At 35.3% G+C, this 14,895-nt stretch overlaps 2 protein-coding genes and 3 non-coding genes across 9 annotated transcripts; 1 reads left to right on the top strand and 4 right to left on the bottom strand.

The window, feature by feature from the left end:
• Window positions 1-1,284: 1,284 nt before the first annotated feature.
• On the bottom strand, window positions 1,285-4,318 carry LOC126865939 (tRNA N(3)-methylcytidine methyltransferase METTL6). 5 transcript variants are annotated; one of them, XM_050618906.1, is made up of 10 exons: window positions 4,136-4,297; window positions 3,675-4,058; window positions 3,459-3,604; window positions 3,240-3,383; window positions 2,977-3,141; window positions 2,743-2,787; window positions 2,302-2,346; window positions 1,813-1,905; window positions 1,567-1,625; window positions 1,285-1,394 (listed from the first exon to the last, which is right to left on the bottom strand). In XM_050618906.1, exons 2-5 carry the CDS (start codon window positions 4,047-4,049, stop codon window positions 2,985-2,987), a joined length of 822 nt encoding a protein of 273 aa, XP_050474863.1. In that variant the 5' UTR covers window positions 4,050-4,058; window positions 4,136-4,297; the 3' UTR covers window positions 1,285-1,394; window positions 1,567-1,625; window positions 1,813-1,905; window positions 2,302-2,346; window positions 2,743-2,787; window positions 2,977-2,984. The 5 variants fall into 5 exon arrangements, with proteins under 5 accessions (XP_050474863.1, XP_050474864.1, XP_050474865.1 ...); XM_050618907.1 differs by lacking the exon at window positions 2,743-2,787 and having other exon boundaries at window positions 3,675-4,286; XM_050618908.1 differs by lacking the exon at window positions 2,302-2,346 and having other exon boundaries at window positions 3,675-4,284.
• On the bottom strand, window positions 1,975-2,057 carry LOC126866236 (small nucleolar RNA snR60/Z15/Z230/Z193/J17). Its single transcript, XR_007689823.1, has one exon. It is a non-coding gene; the product is annotated as a small nucleolar RNA snR60/Z15/Z230/Z193/J17 (small nucleolar RNA).
• LOC126866229 (small nucleolar RNA snR60/Z15/Z230/Z193/J17) lies at window positions 2,415-2,499 on the bottom strand. Its single transcript, XR_007689817.1, has one exon. It is a non-coding gene; the product is annotated as a small nucleolar RNA snR60/Z15/Z230/Z193/J17 (small nucleolar RNA).
• On the bottom strand, window positions 2,858-2,940 carry LOC126866230 (small nucleolar RNA snR60/Z15/Z230/Z193/J17). Its single transcript, XR_007689818.1, has one exon. It is a non-coding gene; the product is annotated as a small nucleolar RNA snR60/Z15/Z230/Z193/J17 (small nucleolar RNA).
• Window positions 4,319-4,516: 198 nt separating the features above from the next.
• On the top strand, window positions 4,517-14,845 carry LOC126865936 (D-beta-hydroxybutyrate dehydrogenase, mitochondrial). Its single transcript, XM_050618903.1, has 6 exons — window positions 4,517-6,401; window positions 12,126-12,352; window positions 12,465-12,702; window positions 13,725-13,877; window positions 13,962-14,169; window positions 14,306-14,845. The coding sequence occupies exons 2-6, from the start codon at window positions 12,146-12,148 to the stop codon at window positions 14,460-14,462; spliced, it is 963 nt and encodes a 320-aa protein (XP_050474860.1). The 5' UTR covers window positions 4,517-6,401; window positions 12,126-12,145; the 3' UTR covers window positions 14,463-14,845.
• The last annotated feature ends 50 nt before the right edge of the window (window positions 14,846-14,895 follow it).

Here is a 14,895-nt window from a genome sequence, read left to right as displayed (position 1 = left end):
TTAATAAAAACAATAAATCATATGAAAGAAAAACGACATTATCTGATATATGGAATATTTATGGTGCACAACCATCGCTTTCATGTGTGGTAAAAAACATTTTGCTTACGATTTTGCACGATATTGAGATTATGGATTTTTATATGCTATTCCTGAAAAAAATGAACATTGTAAATGTTTTGTTAAAAAGTAGAGTTTAGACTAGATTATATAGTCTGACATTAGATCCAGAAATGAAGAAAGAAATGAAATACATAAATAATTAAAATAATATGTTTTGCGACAATACAATACGATCGATTGATTGATTATAATAGATAGCGTAAAGATCGAATTCAAAATCAAACGCACCTCACGATCGAAGGGCATGCCCTTGACGATTTGAATTTAAATTTCGGGGGAAATCCCGGTCATTGCCTAACGTCCTCTACGACGCATGCGTACTGCCAGGCTTTGCTAAATCGGTGGGTGACCGTTTGCATACCGATTCCACCGGTATTTTGAATTCATCTGCATTTTCTGCGAATAGTGATTCTTCCGACCATTTTTTTTTTTTTTTTATCTGTTTCCACTCAAATCTGGTAGGAACAAAAAATCCCATTTCGAGAACCTAAATTGGTAAAAAACTGCGTGTTCTCATAATATTGGATCCGGTTCTCTGGTCGATCTGATTGCATATGCACAAACATAATTATAAGAAATGTAAAATTATACGTGTTTACGTATAGAGTAACACTTTTTTCAAATAAACTATTATAATTTAATGATGTGATAGTTGACTGCGATTTGAAATTTCAAGGCCAAAAAAGTGAAAATAGTCCTCATCAATCTCTTATCAGATTTCTTTTAGAAAGGCAGATATTTGTGTTCTTTTTATTATTTTAAATATTACATTTGGAAAGACTATCTTTGTTTGAGTATGTATGTATAAAAATAATTCATTCGATAAATTTACTAATAATTATTTGTACATATGAATTTTTAATATTTGACGGGGATGCTTTATATTGTACTAAAAAATTTTGTAACTTACATTCGTTTTAAACGCTTACACGAATGAAGGAAATGGGAACGCGGCACGTTTTTGCTTAATTAATAGTCTCGGTGCAATTTATTCGTCTTTGCGGCTTCGCTTTCAAATCCTTCTTGAGAACACGATATCGATACCTTGCTAATATTTTCTCATGAATTTTAATGTAACGAATTTAATTACAGCTAAGAACCTATTATAGGTATTTCATAGAAGAATAGATGTATGAAAAAGGGTGCAAATAAAAATAACAATTCAATTACATAGCTTTATTTATTGCGTATTACACACATAAATGTACATATATTAATAACATAGATATAATTTATATTACATTTTCCATAGAAATATCCCTCTTGATAATCTGTAACATAAGAAGGTATTGTTTTAATATCCTCTTTTTATTTTGAAGATCAACAGATACATATTACACTTTCAGATAGAGCTAATGGAATTTCAATCATTAAAATCATATCAATTTCATTCATCATTAAAATGACATAGTTGAAAAGTTATTTTTTAAATTAAATATTTACCTATATCTCAAGATCTGTAGATTCATCCAAATTTTCTTGTTTAAGGCATAAAGCGCTTTCTGTAAAAAGGAAACTTTCTTATTTTTTTTTAGAGGACAAATATTATATTTAAAAATATCTTTTGTTCTCAGAGGTAGTGACGAAATACGTATATACATATCATAAAAAATCAAAAACATCTATACAGATACATCATTGAAATGGGAAATTAATATTTATATTAAAAGCTACATAAGAAACACTCACTGGTTTAAGAAACGCAAATATCCTGATACTTCGAAAACATTTATGACCAATTACATTTAACTTTTATTAATTGCAGATCCAGCAATTAACATTCTGTAACAAAAAGAAAAAGAACGTTACCGAAAAATCGGTATTTATTACATTGCACATTTAATATTGTCAAAAAGTTATCAGATAGGAGCGAAAGACATATAAGTAATTCTACATTCTAGATCAGTTGAACTATGAACTCATCATAAATTTTTATCACAAACCAAAATATTCTGAACATTTTACATTCTATAAAAAAGATATAATGTTGTCGTAATTTTAGGAGGTATACAGATTAATGTATAACAAATTCAACGTAATACTATATCTTCTAAACGTCCATATCTCTTTTCCTGAGTTTACAATTTTATTTAATTCACTCAAAATATGTTTACGTCATTGTGTAATTAATTTTACAACCATATGACATTTCACGCAGACGAAGAAATTACTACTTACATATGCAATATTGTGTAGTTACATCCATTCAGCCATATAACTGCTCTGAAACACAAAGGAGGCATATATTGATATGAAAATCCTTAAGCAAGTAAATATTTTATTTATTTCCCATGAAGTTATCAGATAGGGGCGAAAGATATTTAAGTAACTCTTCATTCTAAATCAGTTGAACTATGAACTCATCATAAATTTTTATCCCAAACCAAAATATTGTGAACATTTTACATTCTATAAAAAAGATATAATGTTGTCGTAATTTTAGGAGGTATACAGATTAATGTATAACAAATTCAACGTAATACTATATCTTCTAAATGTCCATATCTCTTTTCCTGAGTTTACAATTTTATTTAATTCACTCAAAATATGTTTACGTCATTGTGTAATTAATTTTACAACCATATGACATTTCACGCAGACGAAGAAATTACTACTTACATATGCAATATTGTGTAGTTACATCCATTCAGCCATATAACTGCTCTGAAACACAAAGGAGGCATATATTGATATGAAAATCCTTAAGCAAGTAAATATTTTATTTATTTCCCATGAAGTTATCAGATAGGGGCGAAAGATATTTAAGTAACTCTTCATTCTAAATCAGTTGAACTATGAACTCATCATTTGTACATTAAAGATAGTCCTTTTTAATAACCAATGAAGACATACCATCATTATTAAAACTTCCCAAATTTTCCTTGAACAAAAATTCTTGGTACATCTATTTTTTCTTTCAAATTTATAGTACGTCTTTGTATGTAACTGCATGATAAAACTTTAAAGCCAGTTGATTCAAATAAGTTTAATACTTCTTCCTCTGAAAAATAATACGTCCTGAAATGAGATATTGGCATTAACTTTGTTGTCGAACATGATATATTTTGAACGTAACATTAATTCGTGATATGTTGAAAAATGTAAATAAATTTTACCTAGTTCCATCTTGTCGCATATATAGATTCTCACTGATTTTGTGACCAGGTTTAAATCTTAATTGAGCCATATCGTACAGACCATAGTCTCTAAAAAGCACAATCCCTCCAATATCAAGAACGTTATACAAGTTTTTCACAACCCTAAAATATTATAATTTTTAATAAATCGGCAACGATTGCCGTAAAGTAAAAAATTACGCATAGAGTATAGCTCACGTTCTAAAATTTGTTGGATTAATAGCCGATAATACAAATATTAACGTTACTATATTCACAGAGTAATCCACCTCACAGAAACAATTTTCTGTCGTAATATCAGTTTGGAAAATCTTTATATTTTTTGGATTATATAATATATGTTTCTGCAAAGAATAAGAGTGTAAGGCACTTAACCGTATAGACACATTAATTAAAGAATTAATAAATATATACCTTTGCTAACTCCACGGCTCTAGGAGAAAGATCACAGGCAAATATCATTTTAAACTTCAATCCATCTTCGATCAATGGATATATGAAATTTCCAACACCGCATCCGACTTCTAGAAGGATCTTTTGATCGTCTTCCGTACCCAAGCTTAGCAATTCATGGAACTCTCTGGTAGTCCAGTGTCTATCTTTAAAGAATCTAGTATCGTTTCGTTTATAAAACAAGTCCCAATGCTTTTTAGCATCTTTTTCCAGTTGATTAGCGCGAAATTCAGAAACTAATCGCGAATTTTGCGCCTGCATTTTCTCGATTTCCTCTTGAGTGAGTTTCTTCGCCACGTGGCCTACATATTCACTATTCTTTACAGACTCAGCCATTTTCCCAAACTTTGCCGTAATAAAATTTTTGTGAATTGAAAAGCAGTGTAAATTTCTTAAAAACCTTTTTGAATTTACAAGTGTACCTTGCCGTAATTAGATGAATCATCTACGCGGGTATAAAGAAACGGTTATTGAAGCCAAAGAACCACTCCATAAAACAACCTCCCACCTTCGAGTTCCAAAAGGAAATGAACGAAAAACGTGCCGGTGCTGAACATGCGTAACATGGATATCTCCCCACCACGTCACGCGCTAGAATAATCTACCTAGGCTAGTGACATCAGGGTGGCCATCTTATATACTAGGGAAATTTATACACTAAAATCTCTAAGCACTGTTATTCTTCTGCAAAAAATGGGATATTACTACAATACGACTATAATGTATACGATAATTACAGAATTAAGAAAAACTTATCGTTATTGTGCTAAACAGTTCTTGTACCATTTCCTGAATATATTATTATATTACCCTATTATTAATATTTTCCTGATATTACGTATTCATCAAAATTTTAATATTTCGCAATGTTTTATTCGAATAATATTAATGCAACATTGATCTCGTTGTTTTAATTTCTTCAGTTTAATTTAACTTTATAAGACAATGAACATCATTAGTATGAATTCCACGCATGAACTTATTCGATAAATTAATATTCGGTCGCCGTACGAAACGAATATTTTCTGACTGCGTACAGCATTGTCACACGATGACACAGTGCTGAAAGGGGTTAATCGTGACTGAAATTTATACGATGGTTGTACTATTTCGTTTAAGATTTATAATTACTCTATAAAATTCATTGTAGATAAGAAGTATGAAATGTTTATGTACGACAAAGATAATCATCATCGGATACGTATTTGTATAAATTTCATTGCAGTGGATGGCATCGAAAGTGCATGCGATAAAATAAGATATTTTATTAACAATAATGCCATTTACTGCACCAACCCTTCGAATAGTAATTGTTATCTTCGTGAAATTAATAATAACCTCTCTAATACTCTGTTAATTCCATAATTTAGATCTTCCATTATTATATTTCTGTTGTTGCTTCATCATTTATCGTATTACGATTTGCAAATACCTCATAATTTGCAAAAAGAACGAGGTCAAAGGAAAATTAATCGATCAAGTAGTATGTAGGTCATTGCGGACCAGAATTTTGTAGAGGGCTTGACGGAAGATATGACGATAGATTAACTGAATGAAATGAAAAACACGTTCCGCAACTCGTAGTCGTTAGTGCTTCTTCGAATAATGCATTTGGTGGCTTCTATAAATTTAGAGATAATTGATATCTTTTTTTAAGAGGACGTCTCAGAGATGTTTAAAGCTGTTAACACGTCGAGGAATGTTGCAAGAAATGTACGAGTAGAATAATTAAAGGAAAAAAGAATAATTAAAGTATTATTTCGCTATAAAAGAGATCAAGATATTAAGCGAATCTTTTTTGTCGATGCTGCATATTACGCCTACCTAGTGAGCTTCTCTGATCCACGTAATTTCAAATCCTACCGACGCGACATTCTCATTAAGCCTCCAGTAAGCCATCATTTTTCCCCCACAAAATTGATTACGTGACCATGTCTTCAGAAATTCTGTCGCCACATTCTATTTTATTTTGTGCGGAGAAAACGAATAAAAGACGATCCACTATATCTGCGTGGCAATAAAAAAGAAAAGTCGTAAACCTGCTTTACTTTAAGCAAATTAAAATTAATTTTTTCCTAAATCACTAAAATCCCTTGCCGTAAATTTAGGTATTCCGTATTTCAGCATAACCGGAACAAGTGTTTTTACGTAATATAAAGAAATTTCTCCGCGTTCGTCACTTTCCTTCACAGTGAAACACGGACTTGACATCAAATAAGTAATAATTCAGTCATTTTCAAACTAATTTGAAAAACTCGTGATTTATTTGAAGAAAATTCAAGGTACGTTAAACAGCCCGTTCTTTAGAAATTAACATTGACGGAGGTGTAGGCAATTGAAAGTCGAAGAGCATTGAGGAGCGATAGACACGGACACATAATTGTAGGCGCGGCGAAGATGCTTCGACCGTGCCTTTTCCATTTGTCGAGACAGCCAACGTCGAAGCATCTTATACCGTTCGTCCTCGTGGGCATTCCAAGCGGGAATTCTCGAAAGCCAGTTGTGCCGTAGAAACACGCGTCGGGGCTTGCCGCTCGCCGGTACTTTCGAGTGCTCGTAAATCCGCTGTTTTCTCACTTTGTGTTGTTTTCGAGTGTGCCGAAATTTCTTGACAAGAGGCCATCGAATACCAAAGTGACGTGACTAAGTACTTGACCTCGACGTCCACAACTCTTCTGTCAAATTCAAGTAAGTGTTGCTTTTGACACAATATCTTTATTATTATTTTTTTATTGAGAATATTGCCACTTAATAAGAAGAAATATTCATGCTAAATCACAATAATCAACTGGATTTATCTTTCCGTTTACTCCTTTATGGTATCTGTCCAGTGACATATTCAGATTTCAAGGAAATATATCCATGTATATGATCGTATTTGTTTCGCATATTTAAGAGCTTTAACGAGCAAACCTATCGTCGAACACAGTTATTAAAATTAGTCTTAAATGTATCAAACGTGGTGAGAACGGCACGTCAATAAAGATTTTACGATTAATATTATACTCGTCGCATCTACAATTGCAATGAAGCGATAAATTGATTAAGGGTGAAGCAGAGCGTGAATCGAGAAACCGAGTGGCGCGTAACATGTAAAAAATTATATAGTAAAACATGGACATTAAACGATCATTGTAAGCCGTTCTTTGTGCGTTCGGGCAAAAATATTGTAAGCGATATGTACATATTATTAACTTATCTTGTTTTTCGAAAGTCGAGCGAGACTATCTGTTGGGTGTCACTCTTTTGAAATCTTTTATTTTTACTTATTTTTTAGTAACATAGTTTCTTTTTTTATATAAAAAATTATAAAAACTTCTGAACTCTTGCAAATGTTGCAACTATTTACATTGTTGATCGACCAAACATCTTAGCAACCATCTCGTTCCGTTGACATGGTTCGCCAGCGACGATAATCGCAGGTTTCGAAGCGGAAGCAACGATCTTCGCTTAACAGCTAATCGAAACAAAGAGTTGTTCGTGCAACGCTGCAACGATACTTTCGTTCGTAGAAGCTTACAGAATTCTCATTGAATTCGCATGAAGGTGTAGAATCCGATAAATGTTGGCGCAGAAATATGCAAGCTTAAACAGATTCGTGTTTGTTTTAACGATTACGATAAGAAAATTTCAGTCGTTGGAAATTTATGCATACAAAAAGGGGAACTACAGTGCCACGCAATTTTTCTCGTTCCTCGATGGCCAAATCGTATTCAGCTTTCCAATGAACTGCAGGAAAAGTGCTTGGCCTAAACTTTCTAAGCGGGTATCGTGGCATGTGGTCGCTAATATATGAATGAGATGTCTGTATGTACACGTCCACGAGGTGCGAGCTCATAAATGCGAGCTCATAAAATAAAGTTCCAAGGATTCGCGATATTGTTATATAATTGCCACGGCCGACGTCACGTATCGTTTTAGTTAAACTACTTGCGTAACCAATAACTTAATCTATTTAGGCTTTTTCATTACTTTTGCACGGGCAATTTAACGTCGGGAAACTTTTTCTTCAATTGATCTTCAGCTATAAGCATTCCATAGTTACGTAACATATACGGAAAAGCACAGTGCCACGTAAACACTGCGATGATTATCATGCAAATAGCAACCGAATGATATTTGCGGACCGCAAGCATTTAACTTTTCCACGCGGTCACTCGCGGTCAACATGGAGTACCGTTGCACGTTTATCTGTACTGTTGGATGTATCTACGCAACTGTTAGTTGCCGCTGCTTACACGGCGATGTACGGTTTCAGCGCTGCGAATGCCAGTCCTTCGCTAATATTTCTTACGATCATAAAGAAAAGAGCCGCCTGGTTGCCCAGGAAACTCCGTTAAATCGCGCGCTAAGCTTCGTGCTTTCCTCGAACGATTCGAACACAGACTAGGTTAATTCTCTAGCGGGATTCAACCGCCTACATAAAAATAGCGGGAACCACGATGCATATGTACATATTAATTTGAATATTTCATGCTTGGAGGACGAGAGAATATTCCGATTCCGCAATCGCCAAGTTTTAATAACCGCGTATAACTTTCGACATATTCGAGTCTTTTCATTGGAATTATTTTAGTAAGATTTCTATCGGTCAAGCAATGGAACGTTGCAATGTTCCATCGCGCGGGCGCAGAGAGCCCAGGATTGTTGGGCAAGATTCTAGATCAGAAGGAGCACACGGAGGAGAGGCCAAGCCTCTAATCGATATTTCTACATTCCCATCGAAATTAGTACGAGCGAATAAACTCCTGCAATTCGATAATGCGACCACGAAATGTGATTCGTCCATACATACCGTAGATACGAAGGTCCAGGCCCATTCTGGCCGTCTCGATACTTGTGTATTGCCGCTCCTAAACGCGTGTCTAGAACACCCATATACGTGTATTTCGTGTAACTGCCAACATTCCAGCTGGTACATACCTCACGCAGCATTAGCGATTAATAGACATGACATAGCAGCTTATTGGCATGACATCATGATCGTAGTTGCTGTTTGATAAAGAAGGTAGCAAAGTAGGTGTCCTTTTTTAAGCTTCAGCTCACAACTGATGTTATCTTTTTTATATCCATCTCGGTTTCGATGCAGAACGAAAGGTGTAAATAATTTTGTTTCAGTGTAACAGCGATAAAGCAATGAAACAGTTTTTCTCGATAACGAAAGTATTTTATGGATCTACCGAACGAGATAATTTGCAAATAAATGTCAGTTCGACTTGCCTTTTACTTCGTTTCGCTCGAATGAAATTGTGGGAGCGTATAATTATTAACGATACTGCTAATTTATAATATTAAGTCGAAAGAAGAAGAATAATTTATTTTACGAACCTTGAATTTTATCTACCTTTCTAGATAAAATGTATACGATGTCTGTGCATCCCTGCAAATTCCTATCATTTATGCAGCACGTGAGTTTAAATATTGACACTTGCTTTCTCTCTTAAATCGAAAATATCCTCTATACTATTTTCACGCGTATAATGTTTTCTTTTAGTTACAAATTTCGAATGCTACGCATACTCTCCTGCTTATCTCCTGCTCTGTATAAAATGATGAATAAAATAGCGCGAACGATTATTTTAGCGCCTTAATAAGGTTTGAACTCTGCGATAACTGATTGATAAATTAATTAAGAAAAAATAGAAAGGAAATAAAAACTGAACGTTTCACCGAGAGTTAGGTTGTAAAAAAAACAGATGCGGTATTTGAGAGATCTTGGATAAGCTTCCATAATTTCGTAGCACCTGTCTTTCAGGCAGGTTTCTTTCTGTACCTGCATTCCAGAGAAAGTTAACCGCCATGATTTGGCACGCAATCGAGGCGCACAAACAAACTTGTTCGTGCGTATATGTATTTCCATTGCCTTCTCATCTGGAGAGCTCTGTATTCACGAAGATTCTTTAAAAAATTGCAGGTGTTTATAAACTAAAGACAGTTTCTCTTTTCAATTTCAGATTAAGATATTTCATGCATCCATACGTTATTCGTAAAAGCGGAATACGCGCAATTTTATAGCAAATGTATCAATTTTAAATATATTCGGACTTTTCATTACTACCACAGCGACGCGCGATCACATGTAACAAAAATAATGCATCAGTTGCAATCAATGATACCAATGGAAGCGTTCGAAAGTATTAACTCTGGTCACATGGTATTTCCGTTAGCTTTTAGATGACAAAAATATAATTTATCATGTGTAATCGCCACGCACTTTCCTCAAATAATTTGCATCAGCCAGTGAACTCTCATATTCCGTTTGAAATCGAAGCTTATCATTGAAAACCAAATACCTCTCTGAATACTCCGAGCATCAGCCGAGTGTAATTTTCAACGATACGCTTTCTAGGTATATTGTTCGATACAAGAGGTGAGCATTTGCGGCTACTCGCTCGCGGGAACTCGAGATTTTTACGAGCCCTAGAGGAGAGACGATTCCGATACGTGACCATTTTCATGAATGGATAACTGACACGAAAATCTACCGACAGTTCAAATCGGTTTTATTCCAAATAAATTATACTCGCAAATTACTTCAAGAAATTACATGTGATGTTCAGTTGAAAATCGCAATTATATACGTCCATACTTGCAATCGTACTTTATAGCGTCTAGTTTTTCAAATGGCCTTTGATCGTTGCTCAAACTGTCACGATTCTTAAAATTAATATCTTGAAATATCTTTTTTGCAAAAATCGATGAATATTTGATCAGTGATTTTCATAATTGTGAAATTTGAAAGTGACTTACGTTCAACTTTACGAATCAAAACAAAGTTTGTTGCAACGATGACGATCGATGGTCAGCTGTGAAGAAAAATAGAAGCGGCTTTAAACCACGCCTCGCTGAACTCAGATACACTTTAGAAAGGCGAGTCATTGCGTTGAGCAAAAACCTTTCCATCGCCCTTCACTTTTCGCGGGAAAAACAGAATTTGCGATGTGTTTCGCCGTGATACCCTCGCGTAGACACGTTCCCGACGTTATTGAATCATTACAATTTATTGCATTATATTTCAAATACGAGTTCTTCCTTTCTATGATTTCGTTCGCGAAAACTTCCTTGATTTTACGGTTAGAAATCTCTCCAACTAACAGGTACCTTTTCATGAATAATTTGAGGAAAAATTATTTATAAACGACTTACTGCAATTATTTCGTCGCAAATAAGTGAAATCTCCGTTTTCTATTTTCTGTATTATTAACAGTATAATGGAAACAAAAGGTATCTTCAATTGAATTCCATCCAACGTGTATATACCTGTTAGTTAGAAAGGCTTTTAGTATTGGGAAACTTCACAACATTTTGCACCATATTGAAAAAAATATTGCCGTGAAATCTTTTTGATAAAATTTTTTAGAGTATCGTTATATCGTCAAATTGTTATCAAAGAATTCAATTACAGAGTGAAACATGAAATAGACTTTCTAAAAGAAAAAGAAATTCAAGTTCTTCGTTGTTCTGAAAATATGGAAGTTAACGAGAAAAATTATGTTCTTTGCATAGCAATGCATCGGAGAATTGATTTCTAATCTATTTACTTTCACGTTGTTATTATAAAATGGCATTACTCTCGACTACACCTTAATGTAGTCGAGAAATATATTTTATCTCAGGAGATAGTTAAACTACATAATGTCTCACCGGTATGAAATACTACTGCGAGATGTCAGTAATCGATGAACACACCGAGGCCATCAGCAATTCTTTATGGAATGAAATAACACGATCGGTTGACAATACGCGTGAAAATCCTTGATTTGTTGTATCGTCGCTGTCCGACCATTTCGCAGCAATTTCGTTGTCGCGGGTCTAGGTTAAATATACTATGCCTTATGGCATCATTATTGATTGATCGGCTGTCAACGGCATTCGTGCACAGAATTACGCTTCGCGGTGGATTTATACGGGTTGCGTGCCGCTATCGAAAACGTTGATACAAATAATATCGATGTGTACGGAGTAAATTCATCGTAGAAAGATATTGTACAATGAGATTGAAATTTTAGCATCATGAAATCGAAGGGAGCAAATTTATAAAATTCCATAAACATTATGGATCGTAAGAGACGCGGATGTCATCCACGTTCTCATTAAGTTCGATGACTCGAAGTCCATAGATTTGTTAATTAATGTTGCGGATGTGAGAAGAAACTGATGTAATTTTCCCTAGCATATTTATCCTTGAACTACGTACTCAGACGTAGTTAATACACAGTATGTTTCGAATGATGCGAAGTGGTGAAATCGAGGTTGTAAATATATTAGTATGTGAAACTGCAATATGAAATTTAGCGCTAAGTTGTACCATAACAGCTATGAGAAACTATTTCGACGCATTGCGGAAGTGGAATGATCCGTATGATCTGGCTTGAATTGTACCGTAATAGAGATGTAACTTCTGCTTTGCAGATTGAATATTACTTGGCAGGATGGATGCTGAGACTGGGGCCATTTTGGCCCTACAAATATTAGCTCTCTGTTCGATAGCCGCTGCCCTGTTGGCCTACCTAATGCGGCAATCGAGGAACGCCACCGATGAGTACGAGACTCGTAACAAACTCCATGTACTCGTGACCAGCTGCGATACATCCGTAGGCCTGCAGATCGCCCTTGCACTTTACGAAGCTGGTTACAAGGTAATACCCGTTGTGTCTCTATACTTTGCGCGATCATTTTTCTTTCTAAAGAAATTAACGACGATATTACATAGAAATATCCTTTTTGTAAGCTCGATCAATTGTCGCATAGGTATTTGCTGGTCTATTGGATCCTTCTGGAAATTCACCATCAATGAAAATCGTTAGGGCGATAGAACAACAGAAAGAAAGGGAGGAGGATCCGACGAACACAGTTCAAGGGAACACACAAGATCCGGAAGTACGTGCTCGCGGTCGAATCGTACCATTGGAATTGGACTCAACGAGGGAGGACAGTTTACGCGCTTGTTTGGATGCAGTTAGGGCGAAACTTCCGGCTGGCGAAGATGGCAAGCGATTGTTGATTTAATGCGAAGATCGGACACGCTCCATTCTTTATTCGATCCCAGTCATTTTTTCATAGATCTATTCGTTACAATCTCATTTACAAAGTACTGAACTTACCCTCGTCGATAGTTTTGAGTCATATTTCGAAAGAAATGTTGAAGACCCTTTAACGAATATCTCTAGCCGATGTTGAACGAACAGATGGGATACTTAATTAACCAAAAATCGTGTTATCTTGAAGGAAAGTTAATTAAATTTCGCACGGTGTTCGAGTTTTGTTTCAGAAACTTTTCGCACTACCGTTCATCAATGGCCAGCTGTGTGCTCCAGGCTATTCATTTCGACTTTAAGTCGCTACCGTGTTATTTAATTATACGAATCTAAAGGCGCGTGCGAAATTTTATAAAGAATATTTAAGTTATGCTAAAATTTCAAATTGAAATTGTAGCCTGAGATGTAAATGATAACATCGACGTAAGATCGAAAATTGCTTTCGCAATGATTTCGGTCAGTTATCCATCTCGATATAACACTCACCGAGTTCCATCGTATAGTTGGGACACGAAGACAACGGATCACATATAGCAGAGATGTGTGGAATAAAGCTTTCAAATTTACTAACCGCAAAGATTTGGTAGCTATCAAATTTTTCGATTTCCTAAAAAGTGCTTGGTTAAAAAGAACAAATCCAAGCTACGGCTACTGGCAACCGCCTGTCGAAGGAAATGAATCTATTTCAATTCATATTTCTTGCTTTCCATATCTTCGCAAACATCGGTTTATAACGCAATTATATTAGACTTGATACTTCGATATGTATCGTTCCTCCTGTTTTTTCAATATCCTTTCTCTAGCAAATTCTTGAAGCAGATTGTAGTTCTCATTGCTAAGGTCCCATTAGCGTTCAACATCTGTATTAGACCTGGTAAAAATTTCGCAAGGACGCACTTCCATCTTCGCTGTGTCTGTCGCGTTGTCCAAATTCTCTACTTTACACTGATGTTCCAACTTTGTTCGACTACAGGTCTCTGGGCAATCGTGTACACTGGCGGTTTGGCCCTATCAGGTGCCATAGAGAGACAACCGAGTTCCGCGTGGGAATCGATGTTACGACATAACTTAGTGGCGCCACTTAGGACCGCGAGAATGTTCATTCCTCTTTTGCGCGCAAAAAGAGGTCTGTTTCAATTTTAAAGTTGAAAACATACACGTAAGATCTTCTATCCCATGGTAAGTTATAAAAAACGTTTTTCTTTCGAAGGACGCATCATTCTCTTGGGCGATTCCACGACAAGCTACGGTACCAAAATTGGAACAGGACTGGTGGCGTACAGTGCGTCCAGAAAAGCTGTAGAAGGAGCCGCAGAAGCATTAAAAAGCGAACTACAATCCTCCGGGGTTGACGTCGTTCTCCTTAGACCGCCACCCGTGAATCCTCTTATTCTTTACAATTCACCTGTTCTCAAGACGTAAGATTCCAAATGTTATATCATAGTAACTTGTAATTCTCCAATACAACGATACAACGTGCACTTTGACATCGAAGTTTTCAATTTCGACAGTCGATATCTTTAGAGTTAAAGTGAGAAATGCTTTTATTTTCAGCTCCGACGTAGAGTCTGGAATAATATCTTCCGAGGGAACATGGACCGCACCTGTATCTACACATGCCATTCAAAACTCATTAATCCCTGCACTAACGTCACCTTGCCCACGTATTTCTTACGACATGGTTGTCAAGACGAGGCTCTTCTGTAGATAAACCAATTTTCAATTAGTGAATGTTAACGTATACGCAAACTTTAATTAGTATTATGTCAAATTAAGTATCAGTCACTAATACCTTGTAAGACTAATATTTGTTATCCTAACATCGGTAAATTTTACACTACATTCACCTTAACCTTTTAATTTTAAATCATCTTGTTAGGTGTATCGATGCGCGAGAGGCTTACGTTTTCAAGAATATGTACAGTTTTGTAATTAATACAATGTTAACAAAAACCTGTAATTAATTTCAAAGTCTCCTTTGTTGTCTCCTTCCGATTATAATCTCAAACATTGACATTACAGATGCAGAAAGTTTTCCCAGTCAATAAACTGAAATCAAATAACTTCTGTTCAAATATATGTACATGGCACGTTGGTATTGTAAATTATTTAGTTCCTATTACATAGTTGGTAATCACCAGAAA

This window comes from Bombus huntii, chromosome 5 (assembly GCF_024542735.1).
Source record: "Bombus huntii isolate Logan2020A chromosome 5, iyBomHunt1.1, whole genome shotgun sequence".
Taxonomy (NCBI): Eukaryota; Metazoa; Arthropoda; class Insecta; order Hymenoptera; family Apidae; genus Bombus; species Bombus huntii.
Note: the sequence above shows the minus strand (reverse complement) of the source record. Positions and strands in the feature narration are given on the sequence as shown.